The 20,184-nt window shown below is 32.6% G+C and overlaps 1 protein-coding gene across 1 annotated transcript; it reads left to right on the forward strand.

Moving 5' to 3' along the window:
- Window positions 1-552: 552 nt before the first annotated feature.
- On the forward strand, window positions 553-16,003 carry LOC132742074 (E3 ubiquitin-protein ligase rnf213-alpha-like; the record flags this gene model as incomplete). Its single annotated transcript, XM_060730364.1, is given in 6 exon segments — window positions 553-746; window positions 1,828-1,933; window positions 2,100-2,200; window positions 2,425-2,607; window positions 2,883-3,131; window positions 15,807-16,003. Coding segments are annotated over 6 exon segments (1,014 nt in total), but the record flags the coding sequence as incomplete, so codon positions are not given.
- Between the last annotated feature and the right edge of the window lie 4,181 nt (window positions 16,004-20,184).

Below are 20,184 nucleotides of genomic sequence, written 5' to 3' on the forward strand. Positions count from 1 at the left end.
CATTAGTGGGCGCATCAAAATATTTGTCCAATATGATTCTAGCTGCCCGTTTCTAAAATTTATACACGTTGTTTAATAGTTCCTTACTCCAATTTCCCCAAATAGTGCAACAATAGTCTAAATGAGGAAGAATATATGCATTAAAGAACTTTTTCCTAACATGAAGATTTAGATATTGTTTTATTCTCAGAAGTAGGTCTATTGAATTTACAAGGGAATAGGGAAACGTGAAAATGTCAGTTTTGGAATGATAATTGGCTTAATGTGATTGTATTGAGCAAAGACTGAGCACCATCTGGGTAACCAAACAAACATACTCCAGTGCATTCATCATATAAAATTCATTATGAGTTCATTAGAATGTCATCAGGATCAACACTCTCCAATTTATTTGTCTATCTATGTTTTATTATTTTAGCTCACTATAGCACAAATTGCCTATGTTGAGTTATAGTGACCCCCTATTGTGTCGTCCATTGAAAACATTTTTACATAAAAAACATCTCATAAAGTGCTTGAAATTCAGTTGACATATATTATTTTGTTTTACAGACATTTTCTGCACTATGTTTGTTGTTAGAGAATCTGTCACCAAAAGGTGCTGACTTGAACAGTCACTATGGTCGTTCACAATGGTTAAGAAGGGTACATCGTTACAGACCTGTTGTAGAAAAGGTGATCAGTTTACAAACTGAGGATAAAGGGCAGTATGGAGCTCACAGTGTACAGTCAGTACGAAGGGCAAGGTACGTTCTCATGTGAATATTACACAACGCAGCGAAAGATTTCTTTTTGTCATTTGATAGCATTCCTCATCATTAGTATCTTTAATATTTAAATTTATTTAATGCTTTACATTTGAGTTCTCAAATTTGGCGATTTTTGTCCAAAATGTGTATTTTTCTTTATTCCTGTACATGTTTGTATTTATAAATTCATGTCGTCATTGTATTTTAAATCTAGAGTGTAGCTGTATAAATCATGCATATATCGCTTTCATACTACTATGTGACATTGTCATCATTTAACCCTTTCCCTTATGAGCATATTGTGAAAAATGGCCGTTTTCATTGAAAAGCCTCCTGTTACAAATTCAAACTGCTATGAAACTTTGAAAAATGCTTAAATACTAATCAGACTTGGCACAAATGTTGACTGGACCATTGCCTTTGTAACGACATGCTTAGTCTTAAATTTCCTGTTACCATGGCAACGAGGGGACATCTCAAAATTGCCAAAAATCACTATTTTGCCTTGATATTTCCATCAAAATTTATTTCAAAGTGCTGCAACTTCTCAAGGGATTGAGATAGAGTCAAAGGCTTTTCAGCGTTGGTTACACGTTACCTTCTGATCAACCTGGGGTCATTTTTAGCCTTTCACAAGTCCAAACTTTTCTTGGCGAACAGAAGGGGGCACACCCTCATGTATCTTTTGGATAGGGGGTGGCGCCGAAAAAGTGCTCACTTTTTTTAGCAACATTTCTCAAACGAAAACAGGTGTTGGGTGCCAAATAGGACATTTTTTCGCTATTTGAGGCCTAAAAGAGGGGGGGTCGAAAGTGCGTTGTTTCGCGTATATATGAGGTAAAGGGTTAAGAAGATAACTGTCTAATTGTAACTTGCAAGGTAATTGATTCGACTGTATCAATTTAATGAATTTAATGAAAATAAAAACCAGTTCTATTTTAATTTGATTGCTTTAAACAATTTCATGTACACCGTTTAGCTTGATTTTGTTACCTTAGTTTTGTGAATAAGATAGGGTGGTAGAACTATTTTACTGACCAGCGTTGACCTGATAATAACTTATCTATAAATACTATAGAGGACTATGGAGTAGAGTGATGGTTGTAAAGTTATTTCTGGAACATGTCTGTGCATCTGAGAAGGAAGACAGGATTACTATCAAATACTGTATGCCACTATGGAAGGTAAGTGTAGATTGATTAGAATTTTGTTGATACTTTTGTTGATAATTGTTAAACACTGTCATAATTTGTGTTTTAATTTAGTGATTTCTTTCCTGTCTTTGTTTATTTACTATGTAGAAAGTCCATCTATTACATAACACATGTATAAATATTATTGCTGTTTTAGCTTCTAGGAGAGGATACAGATTTAAAGGAAGTGAAATCGCTTGAAGGTGTTGAAAAGTTCTTGAAAAGTTGTAATAAACAGGCCATGAAAGAATACATGGGGTAAATATTGTAAAATTCATTTTAAACCAGTGTAATAATTTGTATGAAAAATATTTGTGATGTAGCTTAATAAGATAATCACATAATTTATTAAGACTAACTTATCAGTTTTTATGTTAATTTAAGTAGAAAGAAAATATTGTTTACTTTGTAAAGATCTAAACTTAGAAAGAGGTTTTAACTTAATAAATCTATTTAATAATAAATTTATTATTCTTACACAGGGAAGAAGTAAAATGTTGTCTCTGTGAGTCTGTACTTGAAGGTCCGCCTTTTGTACTACCATGTAAAGATGTATTATGTGACCAGTGTTTTGATGGAATGAAGGCATTGGGTGAAAACATTTGTGGGAAATGTCACAGGGAATTTACAGGGAACTGGGAACCAAAACGTCAAATTGCACAAAAGTAATGATGGTTAAAATGTGTAATTGTATTTCAATTGTTACAATTTATCAATTAATTAGTAATGAAAATGTAACTTAATAACAATATGAAATTAAAGATGATATTTGACCAGAACTAATCTAATCCATTAATGGTTCCCGTTACGTTATAATATTCAATTCATTACTGACTTATAACATGAACTAGAATGCAAAGCATCTACGAGAATCCAAAATATCTATAGATAGAAATGTTTAATGCATACTATGCGATTTTTCTTCCATATTTTCATTCAGGAATGCAATAGATAAACTGAAGGACTACCAAAAGAGGTGTAACACCTTCTTCATGGATGTTGTGTCACAGTTATGCTTTGCTTGCAACACTGCCCCCTCACATGATGTTGTAATCAAGTTGCTTGGTTACATATTTTTCATAACAAGGTTCAAACAGCAGCGCACGAGAAATCTGTCAATATTTGACACTGGAATAGATCCCAACCCAGTGTTTAGATCATTTCTGTTACAACTTCTTATGAGGACAAGGTATGTAGTGAATATTTTTACAAAATTTATATTTACGTTCATTAGTCTCCTACCGGTTTACCGGAGGAGACTAGGTTTACCCTCCGTCCGTCTGTCCGTCTGTCTGTCCGTCCGCACTTACAGGAGAGTAATTATGTGGCTAGAGGGACAATAGGTAACTGTTCTTTCTCTTTGATGTCATTCATTCCGTAATGCTTTTATGTGGCTATTTTCTTTTGTGTGGCTAAAAAGAACAATAGAGAGAAGAATAGAGTAGCCACATAATTACTGTCCTGTGAGAACTTCCGTCTGTCAGTCCGTCCGTCCGTCCACAAAACAGGATCCGCGATAACTTGAAAAGTTATAAAAATATTTTTATGAAACTTGGTATATAGATAGATGGCAGTATGGAGATTATGCACGTCTTTTTCTTTTCTTTCTATGTTGAAAGTTCTGGTTGCTATGGCAACAAATAGGCTGAAAATATGGCAAATTTTACACATAAACTGGATCCAGTGATAACGCAAAACGTACTGGAAATATTTTTATGAAACTTGACATATGGGTAGATGGCAGTCTTGAGATTATGCACGTCTTTTTCTTTTCTTCCTATGTTGAAAATTCTGGTTGCTATGGCAACAAATAGGCTGACAATATGGCAAATTTTACACATAAACTGGATCCAGTGATAACGCAAAAAGTACTGGAAATATTTTAATGAAACTTGACATATAGGTAGATGGCAGTCTTAAAATTATGCACGTCTTTTTCTTTTCTTCCTATGTTAAAAGTTCTGGTTGCTATGGCAACACATAGACTGAAAATATGGCAAATTTTACACATAAACTGAATCCAGTGATAACTCAAAAAGTACTGAAAATATTTTTATGAAACTTGACATATGGGTAGATAGCAGTCTTGAGATTATGCATGTCTTATCTGTTCTTCCTATTTTGAAAAAATATCAGTTGCCTTGGCAACAAATAGGCCTAAAACATGGCAAATACAACAATGTTTGTGATAAGTCAAAAAGAGCTGACATTTTTTTTATGAAATTGCATCTTTAATTCAAGAGTTATCTCCTCTTTAAGAATTTTGCTTTTAAAATGTTACATTTTGGTAACAGGGATGTTTCAAATATTAACTTTAGAGTGTCCTTCAGTCCGTCTGTCTGTCTGTTCATAAAAACTGTTCCTGTGATAACTTTAAAAGACCTTTTCCAACAAATTTACTTAAAATAGAGAAAAACTGAAACATTAGTGAATGGCCAATGTTACGAGCCAGGCGTAACGAGAAAGAAAAGCCAGCAACAAACTTGTAACAATAACAAATTTATTTCAGAAAAAATATTAAAGAAAAAATAAAATAACAAATTATGTTTACAAATACCTGAAGTCCAAATTAAAATGAAATCTTAAATTTCTAGTCTGATCCTGGAATGATCCTTTTTGAATAGCACAGTTAAATCCAAGTTAAATCCAAGAACACTTTAGAATAAATTCCCACAATAAAATCCACAAGAATAATTTATTTTAAAATCTAAGCTCAAATAATTCACTTAATATCCAAGTTAAATAATACTCCAAATATATTGATGACTTAAAAGTAACTGATTACTTAAAAGATCACTGATGACTTAAAAGGTAAAAGAAATGAAAAATATCCCGTAATATATATATATATATAAACTAGGAACATTCCAGAAAAGTCTATTTTGTTCTCATAATCTAGCAATTTCAACAATAAAGAACATTCCGGAAATTTCTATCTAAATATAATGCATGAATCATAATCTGGCATTTTCTACAACATTTAAGAAAGTTCTAGTACATACATGTAGTCCATGTTCTAAAAATAGAACAATGCTAATATTGGAAATACCAACTGGTCACATATAAATTATATACATGTAATATGTTGCATACATAACACTTCCCCTCTTCAAGAAAAAGAAATATGAATGAAATGAATATTTCTTTTACATAAATCCAAACAATGTAACTTACGAATAACATAGGAAAAATGTTAAACAATTTTATACATTCATATATATGTGTATTATAAACAATAGCAAACAACAACAACAAAAATAATCAATCATATATAGATGTTAAATTTAACATACTGAAAATAACAGTTTAGACACGTGAAAGTGCATCAGGGATCAAATTATCTTTCCCTTTAATGTGTCTAATGTCAAGACTATATTCTTGCAAAAACAAGCTCCACCTCAACAACCTTTGATTTTTGTTTTTAAGTTTATGCAAGAAAGTGAGGGGATTGTGATCACTAAAGACAACAACAGGCAACTTTGAAGAAGTTAGATAAACTTCAAAATGCTGAATAGCAAGAATAAGAGCAAGGCACTCTTTCTCTATAGTAGAGTAATTTTTCTGATGTTCATTAAACTTTTTAGAAAAGTAACAAACGGGATGGTCAACACCATTGTTGTCTTCTTGGATCAATACACTTCCAGCACCTATGTCACTAGCATCTACAGCTAACTTAAAGTTTTTATTAAAATCTGGTGCCAAGAGAACTGGTGCACTCTTAAGTATGGCTTTAAGGCTGTCAAATGCCATTTGACACTTGTCATTCCAAATGAATTTGTTTCTTTTCTTTAGCAAATTTGTCAATGGTTCTGCAATAACCGAAAAATTATTACAAAATTTACGATAATACCCTGCCATACCAAGAAATCGCATCAGTTGTCTTTTACAAGTAGGCACAGGAAATTCAGAGATAGCTTTGACCTTAGCTTCTATTGGTTTAACTTTACCCTGTCCCACTACATGTCCTAAAAATGTTAAAATTGCATGACAAAATTCACTTTTTGCAAGATTAACTGTCAATTTAGCATCACTAAGTCGGTCGAAGAATGCTCTTATAGTTTTGAGATGTTCCTCCCATTCATCAGAGTAGATGATTGCGTCATCAATGTATGCGTCACATCCGTGTAGACCAGATATTACCATGTTTATAAGCCTCTGAAAAGTTGCTGGTGAGTTTTTCATACCAAATGGCATGACTTTATATTGATATAAGCCGTCTGGTGTTACAAAGGCTGATATTTCTTTAGCTCTATCAGTAAGTGGAACTTGCCAGAATCCTTTTAGAAGATCAAACTTTGTTACATACTTTGCTTTTCCAATTTTGTCAATACAGTCATCAATTCTTGGTATAGGAAATGAATCAGTTTTTGTTACAGAGTTCACTTTACGATAATCTGTACACATTCTATATGTTCCATTTGATTTTGGTACAAGAATACATGGAGAGCTGTAACTGCTTTGACTTGGTTCAATAAAGTCATTATCCAATAAATACTGAACTTCTTGTCTTAGGTATTTTTGTTTTACAGGATTCGTTCTATATGGATGTTGTTTTATTGGTTCAGAGTTTTCAAGAATGACGTCATGATGTATTTTATCAGTCCGTGTGGGAATATCAGGAAATAAATGTTCATATTCATAAATAAGCTGTTTCAGTTCATCTCGTTTCGACGGTTCTAAGTGAGCAAGTTTTTCATCCAGATTTTTCAGAATATCAGAGTTTTCAAGCTTTGCTGAACCAGGATCAGACTTTTCAAAATTTTCATAACTATTAGATTCAACTGAACATTGATTTTGTGGAACAGAGTTTACAAAAGATATAGGTTTACTAATTTTGCTATCTCTGTCAAAATATTCTTTTAACATATTTATGTGACACATTTGTTTTTGCTTTCGCCTCCCAGGAGTATTAATAATATAATTAAGGTCACTGACTTTCTTTTCAATAGTATAAGGACCAAAGTATCTTGCCTGTAATGGTTTTCCAGGTATAGGTAAAAGAGCAAGTACTCTATCACCAGGGTTAAAACTTCTTTCCTGAGCATTCTCATCATACCTTGATTTCATTTTACTTTGTGTTGATTTTAAATTAACCCTAGCTAACTCACATGCATTAGTCTATAGAGGCTATTCGTTGCCAAAAATCCAGCCTTTGAAACTTGACAATGCATACTTCGGTTCTACTAAACAGATTAGTAAAAATCTAATTGTCGATCTGAGAGTTACATACTGCACTGGTATTAAGTATTTTGATTATCTCGATTTGATAAAATGAAAGCTGTTAACATGCAACTTAGATAAATTGCAAACTGTATAAATAAATGTATAATTTCAAATTTGCGACATGTAGAAATGTAAGCTGTGCATCATGACGTTGAGAATGTAACTGCATCAACTTGACACACTCAGGTTTACAACACCACACTTTCCTTTTACATTCTAACGCGATTAACATTTGTAAACGATTTTGCAACTTCCATATATGGAATTATCACGGAAATAGACGAAAATTAATAGGCGGAGCCAATTTCACGAAAGCAGAATATAAAGAGAGGTAACTGTTGCTGGTACAAAAATATTTCAAATTATATAGAAACTGTTACATCAATCTTGACTTTGAACATCCTCTGATTTTGTTAAAACGTATTCTAGTACAGGATATTCAAGTAATGCAAAATTGGTTAAGATATAATGTAAAAATGTAACAACGTATATACTGATAATGAGCATAATAATATGCAAAAACTAAAGTTGGTGAAATAACATAAGGAAATGCTTCCCATATATAATGACACACATCACTAATCATTGATATCAATGATAGGGTTTTGTGAGCCACGGCAAAACTCTTATCTTTTTTTTTACCTTCAGCAAATAGTACTAGAATGCGATACATGGTACTAGAATGCGATACATGGAAGGCACTTTTGGCAACACGAATAAAGAGAACTGAACAATAAGCCTGTGCCTTCTTTCTTTAAAGGACTATGTTGGATTGTAGAAAAACTCATATTTTTGACCAAGTGTATAACCACGAAACAATGCAAAGTTTACTATCGATAATTCCGTTGTATAACCAAAACTTGTGAATTTGTCCCATTTTAATGTTGAAATAAATATTCAGTGTATCCTAGCAACTCTGTTTACCTCCATTGGGAGGTATTTTGAGTCATAGGATGTGATTTAGCCTTTTCTTGTTAAATATATGTAAGCTGGCGTAGGTTAAGGTCTTTTCATGCATTGTGCTGAATCAATAGCACCTCTAAAATATGTTTATAAATGCTGTCATTAGCTGTTACCTAGATCTGCTGTCTAGATTTGCTGTCTTTATGATCAAAAACAGAGAACTACTTTTATGTACATGATATACTACACAGAATATTTATTAAGTTTTGTAAGTGATGGCTTTCTAAGAGATAAAATAAACAAAGTATACATAAATTGATAATCAACATACATAACTTTGGACTCATTTAAATTTTACTTATTGAAAAACAAAATGGGAAAAATGGGAAAATATAATTATGGTAAAAATAAAAAGTTATGTACGAAAGGGTACATACAACTTTGGTTATAATTTTACTATTGTTAAAAGTTTTTTTCTTGTCAAGTCATACGCTAGAATTAAGGTTACTAATGTTATAGTACTACAAGGAAAGACAACAGCCAGAATTTAGTCTGTATTAGTAATTAGTCGTATCAAAATCTCTATCAGATGTTGACTTGAAAATTTGAAAGTGGTAAGGTAGCAGCTTAACTGTAAATGTTACTCATTCCTATGCAAATTGAAATACCATCAGTAAAATTTATTTGTCGTTGAATATAGTCTTTTCAATCGTTTTCACTTCCTTGGAAAATATTTAACCTCAGACAGTATGTAACCTGGTGGTTTTTTTTAAGTTTCTTTTTCCAGGAAATGTGGTGTCTACAACGTTTTAAAACTTATATGCCTATATTCCTTTAAAGTCCGCTGATGTTGATTGTAGGCAATCATGCAAGTGAATTATGTTTAGTAACTAAACACCTAAAAGGTATGATAAACGGAAACTACGCCGCTTCTTGTCGCCGACTGTAAATACCGAAAATGAGCGGAAAATACGTTTATTTACGATGATTTAGTGGGCGGGGAAATGGGAGGAGCTTATTTTATCTCCTATTGAAAAACGTGTAAAGCTGGATTATGCTGATCTGAATCATGATGGTTCGACAATGTAAAGCTAAGAATGTAACTTCTGTTTTGAGTATTCGAACACTTGGTATTGCTACTATCAGTTAATGTTTTGTCGTTTAACAAAATGTATTTTGTTGAAATGCATGTCTACAATGTTAAATCGGCAAACTCAATCCCAGTATGCAACATTGGAGTTTACATACAAAGAAATACAATTGTATTTTTTCCATTAACAAACTGTTCAACTCAGATCAACAAGGATGGATTTTTGGCAACGAATAGCCTCCATATTAGTCAACCTATTTCGAAAATCTGATACATACTGAAGCAAATTTAAAGATATGTCATCTTCAGACAGGAATTTCTCTTTAAGAAGTTTTAAGGGTCCTCGGACAGTGTGACCAAATACTAATTCAAAAGGGCTGAAACCAAGAGATTCCTGAACAGATTCTCTTACAGCAAATAACAATAAATGGATGCCTTCATCCCAGTCTTTTTCAGTGTCAAAACAATATGACCTTATCATATTTTTCAGAGTCTGGTGAAATCTTTCTAATGCACCTTGACTTTCAGGGTGATAGGCTGAAGACCTATATTGAGTAATTCCTAACTCATGCATGACCTGCTGGAAAATACCAGACATAAAATTTGACCCTTGATCAGACTGTACTGATTTAGGTAAACCAACAAAAGTGAAAAATTTCACAAGAGCCTTGACAATAGTTTTGGCTTTAATATTCCTTAAAGGAATAGCTTCAGGGAAGCGCGTAGAAGCACACATAATAGTTAATAAGTACTGAGAACCTGATTTAGTTTTTGGTAATGGACCTACACAATCAATAATAACTCTACTAAAAGGTTCATCAAATGCAGGAATAGGCTGTAAATGAGCTTTAGGTATTGTCTGGTTAGGTTTTCCAACCATCTGACAAGTATGACAAGATTTACAGTACCTAGATACATCTGCTTTAAGGCCAGGCCAATAAAAAGGACTGAGAATTTTATGGTAGGTTTTATTTACACCTAAATGACCTGCCATGGGTGTTTCATGAGCCAAGCTTAATATTTCCTGGCGATATGATTTAGGGACCACAATTTGGTGATTAACAGTCCACTCCTCTTCAGCAGGGACATCGGGCGGTCGCCATTTTCTCATTAAAATCCCATTCTTTTCATAATAACAAACAGGGACTTGTAAAGCTTCATCTTCACTAAAAGCCTTTTGATAAAGGACTGAAATCTCAGGATCATTTTGTTGTTCCTGGATAAGCTGTGACCTTGACAGCGTGTCATGACCTTGATCTTTAGATCTTGGTGTAGAAAAATCAGATATTGAAAAATCTGTCTGGGTTTCAGGCAGAGTAGGAGTGAGAGAAAAAATTATTTCATTATCAAAAGACTGACCTATAAAAGTATCAGCTAAAAATATGAAAAACAAGATCAACAAGGAAAGGCGGCGTTCAATGAACGCAAAAGTCAATATCTGAACAATAATTGTCTTCTTGAATGGCCTTCTTAGCCATAGCTCGAGTAACTGCACATGAAGGGTAAAGGTCAGGAATTTCCTGCTCAATGAGGTCAGGTTTCTGATCCACACAAGGAGTGTCAGTTACAAGTGGATTAACCACTACCTTATCTCCAGCTAAGTCATTACCTAGCAATAAATGAACACCTTTAAAGGGTAAGAAAGATCTTATACCTACAGCCACCGGCCCAGTTACCAAATCTGAGGACAAATAAATATTATGGAGAGGGACATTGGAAAAACCACACTCTACACCTTGAATAAGGACACTAGATCCAGAAGAAGTCTTCTCAGAAAAAGGCAGTGTATCTGCTAAAATAAGAGATTGAGAAGCTCCTGTGTCTCTTAAAATCTTAATAGGAGTAGGTGGGCAAGTTACACCGATAAGTGACACGGAACCTTCCGAAAGGAATGGTTCATAAATCTCCATTATAGATACAGACTTGGGTTCTTTGACCTTCAAAATTGCATTGTTATCAATACAAGACTGAGGTTCAGACCTTGAAGTGGTAAGACTTGTGGGTTTGGCCTCATCACGTTGCTGTTGCCTCCTTTTCAAGGTAAAGCAATCAGAAATAAGATGTCCAGTTTTCTTGCAATAATTGCATGTAGGACGAGATAAGGGATTATGACCTTTATGTTCATCAGATGACTTTGGTTTGGGAGTATTTGACTGACTAGATGAGCCAGATAAATTACCAGAACTGAACTTGGAATTAAAATGTGAGGGTGTGGACTTCCCTTTATTTATAAATGAGACTTTGTGGGTTGAAGAATAATCATCAGCTAGACGGGCAGCTTCTTCTAAAGTTTCTACCTGTTTTTCATCTAAGAAAGATTTAACATCAGAGTGAATACAACGTTTAAACTCTTCAACCAACATGAGCTGTCTGAGCTTTTCATGATTTTTATTAATTTTCTTAGATAGACACCATCGATCAAAAAGTTGTTCTTTTTCTCTTGCAAATTCGACATGGGTTTGACCAATTTCTTTCTTAGAATTTCTGAATTTTTGCCTGTAGGCCTCTGGTACTAACTCATAACCTTTCAGAATTAATTCTTTTACATTATCATAATTAGAGCTTTGTTCAACAGTAAGTTGTGTATAGATTTCACGAGCTTTACCAATTAAGACGCTCTGTAAAAGTAATGTTCAGTGCTCTCTTGGCCATTTTAAATTTTCAGCAACCTTTTCAAAATGAAGAAAATACTTATCAACTTCTTTTTCTTGAAAAGGTGGAACAAGCCTAATATTTTTAGTGACATCAAATTTTGAATTTATTCTCTGTTCAAACTGATTTGCTCTCTCTTTGATTTCAAATTCTCTCATTCACAACTGAAATACTCTCTCTTCTCTTTCTTTTTCTAATTTTCTCTCTTCCCTTTCTTTTTCTAATTTTCTCTCTTCCCTTTCTTTTTCAAACTGTCTTTCCCTTTCTTTTTCTTCCCTTTCTTTTTCTAACAGTCTTTTTTCCCTTTCTTTTTCTAACTGTCTTTCTTCCCTTTCTTTTTCTAGCTGCATTTTCTCTAGTTCAAATTTAAATTAAAGTTCAAGCTCTTTTATTTTTATTTCAGAAATTTCAGAGTGTTTTTCAACAATGTGAGAATGTGCATCTTGTCCAAAAATATCTTCATCCGCAAAATAATGAATCAGAAGATTTTTAATTTCTTGTTTACGCATTGAAGATTTAATTTCTGATAAATTAAACTTTTTTGCAAGATCAAGCAAATCAGTTTTCTTAGCCAAATCTAATACATCCTGGGAAGGTTCAGCTACAAACTTTTCTAAATCAAAAGACATGACTGCTTGCTGCTGGTTTTAAACTTAAATATGGTGTGTTTAAAAAAAAAATCAGAATTGAAAGGCACACTTAATAGAACAACTATGATATCAACTCAGATGAATAAATACGGTAATAATAAAATGTAAAATAAACGGTAATAATTTCCAATAATGTAGCCAAAAAGAAATATTCAATCCCGGACGAGCCCCCAATTTCTGTTACGAGCCAGGCGTAACGAGAAAGAAAAGCCAGCAACAAACTTGTAACAATAACAAATTTATTTCAGAAAAAATATTAAAGAAAAAATAAAATAACAAATTATGTTTACAAATACCTGAAGTCCAAATAAAAATAAAATCTTAAATTTCTAGTCTGATCCTGGAATGATCCTTTTTGAATAGCACAGTTAAATCCAAGTTAAATCCAAGAACACTTTAGAATAAATTCCCACAATAAAATCGACAAGAATAATTTATTATAAAATCCAAGCTCCAATAATTCTTGTTTGTTTGTTTGTTTTTGGGTTTTACGTCACATCGACACAGTATAAGTCATATTGCGACGTTCCAGCTTTACTGGTGGAGGAAGACCTCAGGTGCCCTTCCGTGCATTATTCAGGCACGAACGGGTTCCAATAATTCACTTAATATCCAAGTTGAATAATACTCCAAATATATTGATGACTTAAAAAGTAACTGATGACTTAAAAGATCACTGATGACTTAAAAGGTAAAAGAAATGAAAAATATCCCGTAATATATATATATAAACTAGGAACATTCCAGAAAAGTCTATTATGTTCTCATAATCTAGCAATTTCAACAATAAAGAACATTCCGAAAATTTCTATCTAAATATAATGCATGAATCATAATCTGGCATTTTCTACAACAGTTAAGAAAGTTCTAGTACATACATGTAGTCCATGTTCTAAAAATAGAACAATCATAATATTGGAAATACCAACTGGTCAGATATAAATTATATACATGTAATATGTTGCATACATAACACCAATGACCCTTCAGAATGTTGATGGGGTTCTAACCGGTAGGGGACTTATGGATTGCTTGCAATACTATGATAATTGCTTGTTTATTACTAATTGTTAAATATACAAATAGATTGAAATTCACATATTTGTCTAATTAAGTTTATGACTGATTGGTACATGTATTTAGTATGTTACTAGATTCTGCGCCAAAATTGTATGTATAAACTTCCGGACTTGACCAGTGATATAATATTGAAATATATTTCACTAAGGCCATACACTGTTTAATTACGTTGTTTTGTTTTATTTGTTTTTGTAGTTTTTTAGCTCGACTTTTTTTTTTTTTTGAAAAAAAACAGTAGAGGTATTGTTACAGTCGGGTCGGCGTTGCCGTTGCCGTTCCCGTCCGCAAACTTGTACCTGGATCATAACTTTTTTATTTCTTGGTGTATTGTCTTCATACTTGGCCACAACATCCCTTGGGACAAGACCTTTCAGTAGACCACACTAACCTTGACCTTCATCCATAAATGACCTTGACCTTCAAGGTTAAAAGTCCAATTTTTGCTTGTTCATACTGTTATTGGCTGTAACTTTGTTATTTTTGAATGGATTGTCTTCAAACTTGAACATAATAATTTTCAAGGATATCCCTTAAAAATATTTAGCCCGACCTTGACCTTCACACATAAATGACCTTGACTTTGAAGGTCAAATTATTGAAATTTTCATTTTTTTGGCAATTATTGGCTGTAACTTTGTTATTTTTGAATGGATTGTCTTCAAACTTGAACATAATTATCTTCAGGGATATCCCTTAAAAATAACTAGACAGACCTTGACCTTCACTCATAAATGACCTTGACTTTGAAGGTCAAATTATTGAAATATTCATTTTTTTGGCTATTATTGGCTGTAACTTTGTTATTTTTCAATGGATTGTCTTGAAACTTGAACATAATAATCTTCAGAGATAACTGTTAAAAATATACCGAAAGACATTGACCTTCACTCATTAATGACATTGTCTTTGAAGGTCAAATTATTGAAATTTTCATTGTTTTGGCGGTAACTGACTGTATCTTTGCTATTATTGAAGGGATCAACTTCATATCATAACAGAACAGATCTATCATCATCATCATCATCAACAACAACAACAACAACAACATTCTATTTATAGAATTGCGTAATGTTTCTATTCTTAGTAATTGCGTAATGTTTCTATTCTTAGTAATTGCGTAATGTTTCTATTCTTAGTAATTGCGTAATTTTTCTATTTTTAGAAATTGCGTAATGTTTCTATTTTGAGAAATTGATGTTTCTATTTTTAGAAATTGCGTAATGTTTCTATTTTTAGAAATTGCGTAATGTTTCTTTTTTTAGTAATTGCGTAATGTTTCTATTTTTAGAAATTGCGTAATGTTTCTATTTTTAGTAATTGCGTAATGTTTCTATTTTTAGTAATTGCGTAATGTTTCTATTTTTAGAAATTGCGTAATGTTTCTATTTTTAGAAATTGCGTAATGTTTCTATTTTTAGCGTAATGTTTCTATTTTTAGTAATTGCGTAATGTTCCTGTTTATAGTAATTGCGTAATGTTTCTATTTTTAGAAATTGCGTAATGTTTCTATTTTTAGAATTTGCGTAATGTTTCTATTTTTAGAAATTGCGTAATGTTTCTATTTATAAAAAATTGATGTTTCTATTTTTAGAAATTGCATAAAAAATTGCGTAATGTTTCTATTTTTAGAAATTGCGTAATGTTTCTATTTTTAGAAATTGCGTAATGTTTCTATTTTTAGAAATTGCGTAATGTTTCTATTTTTAGAAATTGGATAATGTTTCTTTTTTTAGAAATTGCATAATGTTTCTATTTTTAGAAATTGCGTAATGTTTCTATTTTTAGAAATTGCGAAATGTTTCTATTTTTAGAAATTGATGTTTCTATTTTTAGATATTGCGTAATGTTTCTATTTTTAGAAATTGCATAATGTTTCTATTTTTAGAAATTGCGTAATGTTGCTATTTTTAGAAATTGCGTAATGTTTCTATTTTTAGAAATTGCGTAATGTTTCTATTTTTAGAAATTGCGTGTTTCTTTTTATTGAATTGCGTGTTTCTATTCATATATATATACAAAATAGATAAACAAAACTAATGTGACAAGACAGACCAACTAAATTTATAAAAAGGAAACGTTAAGATATGTTCAAACCTTTCTATGTTTGCGTTTAGAAAAAGTAAAAAGTCGAGCGTTGCCCCTGCCCGGCGGTGGCTCTTGTTATCTCTTTTATACTGTAATTCAACCATTCAATGTGTGATTTTGTTATCATAATTTTGTTATATTTAATTTATGTCATATTTTCTTACTTTTGTTAAATATTTAGCGAGGAAAATGTTACTGAAAACTTGGAGGGATATTTAAGAGAGGCGGCAGCATTCATTCGACAGGATTCACCGGACCAGGAGCAGCATTATGTTGAACTTTGCCTGCTTGTCATACAGTGCCTAGAGGTAAGATTTATGTTTAGCTTTCATTTTATACCTAGACTTTATACGAAAAGTTGAATTTTAAGGCATTGGCGTGAAACGATGTTAACTCATTCTGTATGTAGTATGAGTAACAGCCTTTACTAAAAGTGAGGTGAAGGTTTACTTTTCTCATCAATCTGAAGTTCAGATCTTCTTATTTCTTTTATGTAGATCTTATGATGAAAATAAGAAAGAGATATTATAATCAAAGTTGGCTTATAGCAAGCTTATATGCTTATGTCTGTATTGCATATGGACTCCCTTGGGTCAAGGTCAAGATCACTGTTACTAAAAATGTTTTCCGCACAAAACTTAGAGAAAGGATTGAGATATTGTAATCAAACTCGGTATATAGTAAGCTTATATAAATATCCGGATGGTATTGCATTTAGAAATCCTGGGGACAAGATAAGTTCAACAAAAAAGGCTTTCTGGACAATAACTAGAGTTAGGAATGGGGTATTGTAATCAATTTTTAGACCCCTACCGGTTAACCGGAGGGGACTTTAGGTTTACCCTCCGTTCGACCGTCCGTCCGTCCGTCTGTCTGCACTACTGAAATAGGGATAGGGGGCCATCTAACTGTAAACAGAACAAAAGAGAACAATAGAATTCATTCCGTAACAATAGAATAAGGGGTCATGGCCCTCTATTAAACAAAAGAAAATAACAATAGAAATGGCACTTTTTTCTTAATCGGTCAGACGTCCGTCCGTCTGTCCGTCCGAGCAACCAAATAGGGTTAGGGGGCCATCTAACAGTAAACAAAACAAAAGGGAACAATAGAGTTCATTCCGTAACAATAGAATAAGGGGCAATGAAACTTGATATATGGGTAGATTGCAGTCTGGAGATCATGCACGTCTTTTTCTTTTCTTCCTATGTTGAAAATTCTGCTATGGCAACAAGTAGACTGAAAATATGGTAAATTTTACACATAAACTGGATCCAGTGATAGCGCAAAAAGTACAGATGGCAGTCTGGAGATTATATGCATGTCTTTTTCTTTTCTTCCTATGTTGAAAATTCTGGTTGCCATGGCATCAAATAGACTGAAAATATGACAAATTTTACACATGAACTGAATCCAGTGATACTCAAAATTTACTCGAAATATTTTTATGAAATATGACATATGTGTAGATGGCAGTCTGGAGATTATGCATGTCTTCTCTTTTTTTCCTATTTTGAAAAAATTGGTTACCATGTCAACAAATAGGCTTAAAACATGGCAAATATAACAATATTTGTGATAAAACAAAAAGACCTGAAATTTTTTTATGAAATTGCATCTTTCAGTGTGGCCATACCACGTGACATTGACGTCATTTTCGGCATCATTTCCAAGACAAATGTTGCTCGATTCGGAAAAGAAAATAGCCGTAAATATTTTACTTCTGTACCAATTTCTTTGGGATATGCACCAGTCTACGGGGAAAAATATAAGCTTTCCACAGAATATTGGCTCTTCGTCAGTTTATAAGCCGTTTTATCAAACACTTTGCATAACCTTGGAAGTTGCTTGTATTAGAGCGGGCTTCAGTTGCAAGCTATTTCGTTTTCTGGCGTTATCTGGTCTACGTCATGATTAAAAAGTCAGGTTTACATCAACCGGGAGTACGGAAGGCAAAACTGTACCTAAATATGTTCATATTTTTATTATGAATGACATAAATCTTAAATTTTTCTTCAATTGTCAATTCTGGCACCAGTTCCAAGTCGAAAAAATAGGACTACAGTTTAAAGCAGATTTTAGAATCCGTTCCAAATGCAAAGCAACATGCCTTTCGTTCTCTTTCTATAATTATGTTAACCATGAAAAACATTTTATTTACTATACGATTTACATAAACACAAATGAATATCTAAATAATTTTTTCTCGCTGCGCTATAAGTGATTTTAAAAGTCGTAAACTTGTTGTCTGCATTTGTAAAGAAATTGATTTGCTCTTTAATCATTGTTCTTTCACGGTAGTGATTATGAAAAATCTATTTGTGTCATGTAGCAATATTAAACGCGGAATTGAAAACAGAAACCCTAAATATTGCCCAAAACGGCAAAATTGAAAATGTTGCAGGCTCGGATTGACTTAGCTAGCCTGTCCAATGAACGTGCACATTCAGGATCACTTCGATTTGTATGCTGTGAAAAGGGTTACGCCTCAACGCGGCAATTTAAAGTCAAAGGTTTTTCTTTTGTAAAGAGTTATTTATACGTATAACCACACATATATATAAAGAACCTGTAGCAATGTTTTGGTATGATAGATTCAGCTTTGTAACACAGTGGCACTCGTTGATAAAAAATATTTTTACATCCTGTTTTCATACCCACGGTAACCGTTTTTCGTGAACTGGATATAACTTCGTTCACTTAAGAACACTATTAAACACACTTTTAAACACTATCTATTTTGTATTTGCATTTATTTCTGTTGATAAACTGCATATCTGACAAATTTAGTTAATTATATCAGTCAACTCAGCTTTATCAGAGAGCTCACCAATATGCATTGTAAAGAGAGGAAGGGAACGGAATATTTATGGTTTGAAAACATTTAAATCGAGGAGAACTTTTTAACAATAATGTCTCTTTCAACTGAATAAAAACGATAGGGCTATTTGGGACTATTTCTTATCGATGTAGTCATTGGCTGTAAATGCATGGATTATTGCACACGGCATGACCTGCAGATGTCCTCAACAGGCTTTTTGTGGCATTTTAAGATTTAAAAAAGGACCAAACATTAAAATCTAAAAAATGACAAACATGACGCATATACTAAATAAGTGAATTATCAAATATGTAAATAAAGAAGTAAGTCATTTGACAGTTGAAGGATAAAAATTGAATATACTCTTCAAATGTAATCGTAATTTTACTAAGCTTATGTTAGCTATCAATTATTCAATGGACGCATCAGTGGCATATGGACCCCAGTCGTAGATCTTGCCGATGTTGCTAATTACAGATGTTAATGTAAATTTAAATAATTATTGATAATCATTGTTATTTCCGTCTTTTTGAATGTTTTGTTTCAAGAAATTTGACTGTGATCGATGGCTGTTGGTTTGTAAAATCATTTATCTGTTTACTATTTTCTACTTTGTTTACTCCACATGGCGTCCATTCTCGTTCTTATTCATGGCTATTTTAGGTCTTTTTTATAAATAGAGAATCACTTCCAAGTTCAAATTGTGATTTCGTTTATCAAACTCTAGAAATTTATTATACAACAATTCCAGAAAAATACATACTTTTTAAAAGTCTCTCTTTTGAAGACAGAAGAACCTATTCGTCACATTCACGAGTGTCAGTGTTTGTCAGTTACTCTTTACAAAAATAAACTGAAAAAATATCTTAAGCTTTACAACACTCGCGTTAACTAAAGTGTAACCCTTTCCATAGCATACAAAAGTGTTTCTTTTTTTATTATTTTAACTCTTTCTCTCACTGAGAGCACATACATTTCTTATCAATTTCGCCATTGAGAAATAGAATAAAACACATTTTACTACATAGGATAAGATGAGCAATACTTTAAACATCTTCAAAACGAAACCAAAATATTATTTTCCGACAGGACTAAATCTACGTGATTTGACGTGTACTTTTGCGATACAAGTAAGTGTTATTGCTTTTAGGAACAATCAGTTTTTTCACCATCTCTCTGTGAAAGATCAACAATGAAAAACTAAATTTTAGAAAGAGAACGGTAGGCATGTTGCTTTACATTTGGAACGGATTCTAAAATCTGCTTTAAACTGTAGTCCTTTTTTTTTCGACTTGGAACTGGTGCCAAAATTGACAATTGAAGAAAAATTTAAGATTTATGTCATTCAAAATAAAAATATGAACATATTTAGGTACAGTTTTGCCTTCCGTACTCCCGGTTGATGTAAACCTGACTTTTTAATCATGACGTAGACCAGATAACGCTAGAAAACGAAATAGCTTGCAACTGAAGCCCGCTCTAATACAAGCAACTTCCAAGGTTATGCAAAGTGTTTGATAAAACGGCTTATAAACTGACAAAGATCCAATATTCTGTGGAAAGCTTATATTTTTCCCCGTAGACTGGTGCATATCTCAAAGAAATTGGTACAGAAATAAAATATTTACGGCTATTTTCTTTTCCGAATCGAGCGTAATTTGTCTTGGAAATGATGCCGAAAATGACGTCAATGTCACGTGGTATGGCCACACTGTCTTTATTTCAAGAGTTATCTCCT

This window comes from Ruditapes philippinarum, unplaced genomic scaffold (assembly GCF_026571515.1).
Source record: "Ruditapes philippinarum isolate M1 unplaced genomic scaffold, ASM2657151v2 ctg3264_1_1_1_1, whole genome shotgun sequence".
NCBI lineage: Eukaryota > Metazoa > Mollusca > Bivalvia > Venerida > Veneridae > Ruditapes > Ruditapes philippinarum.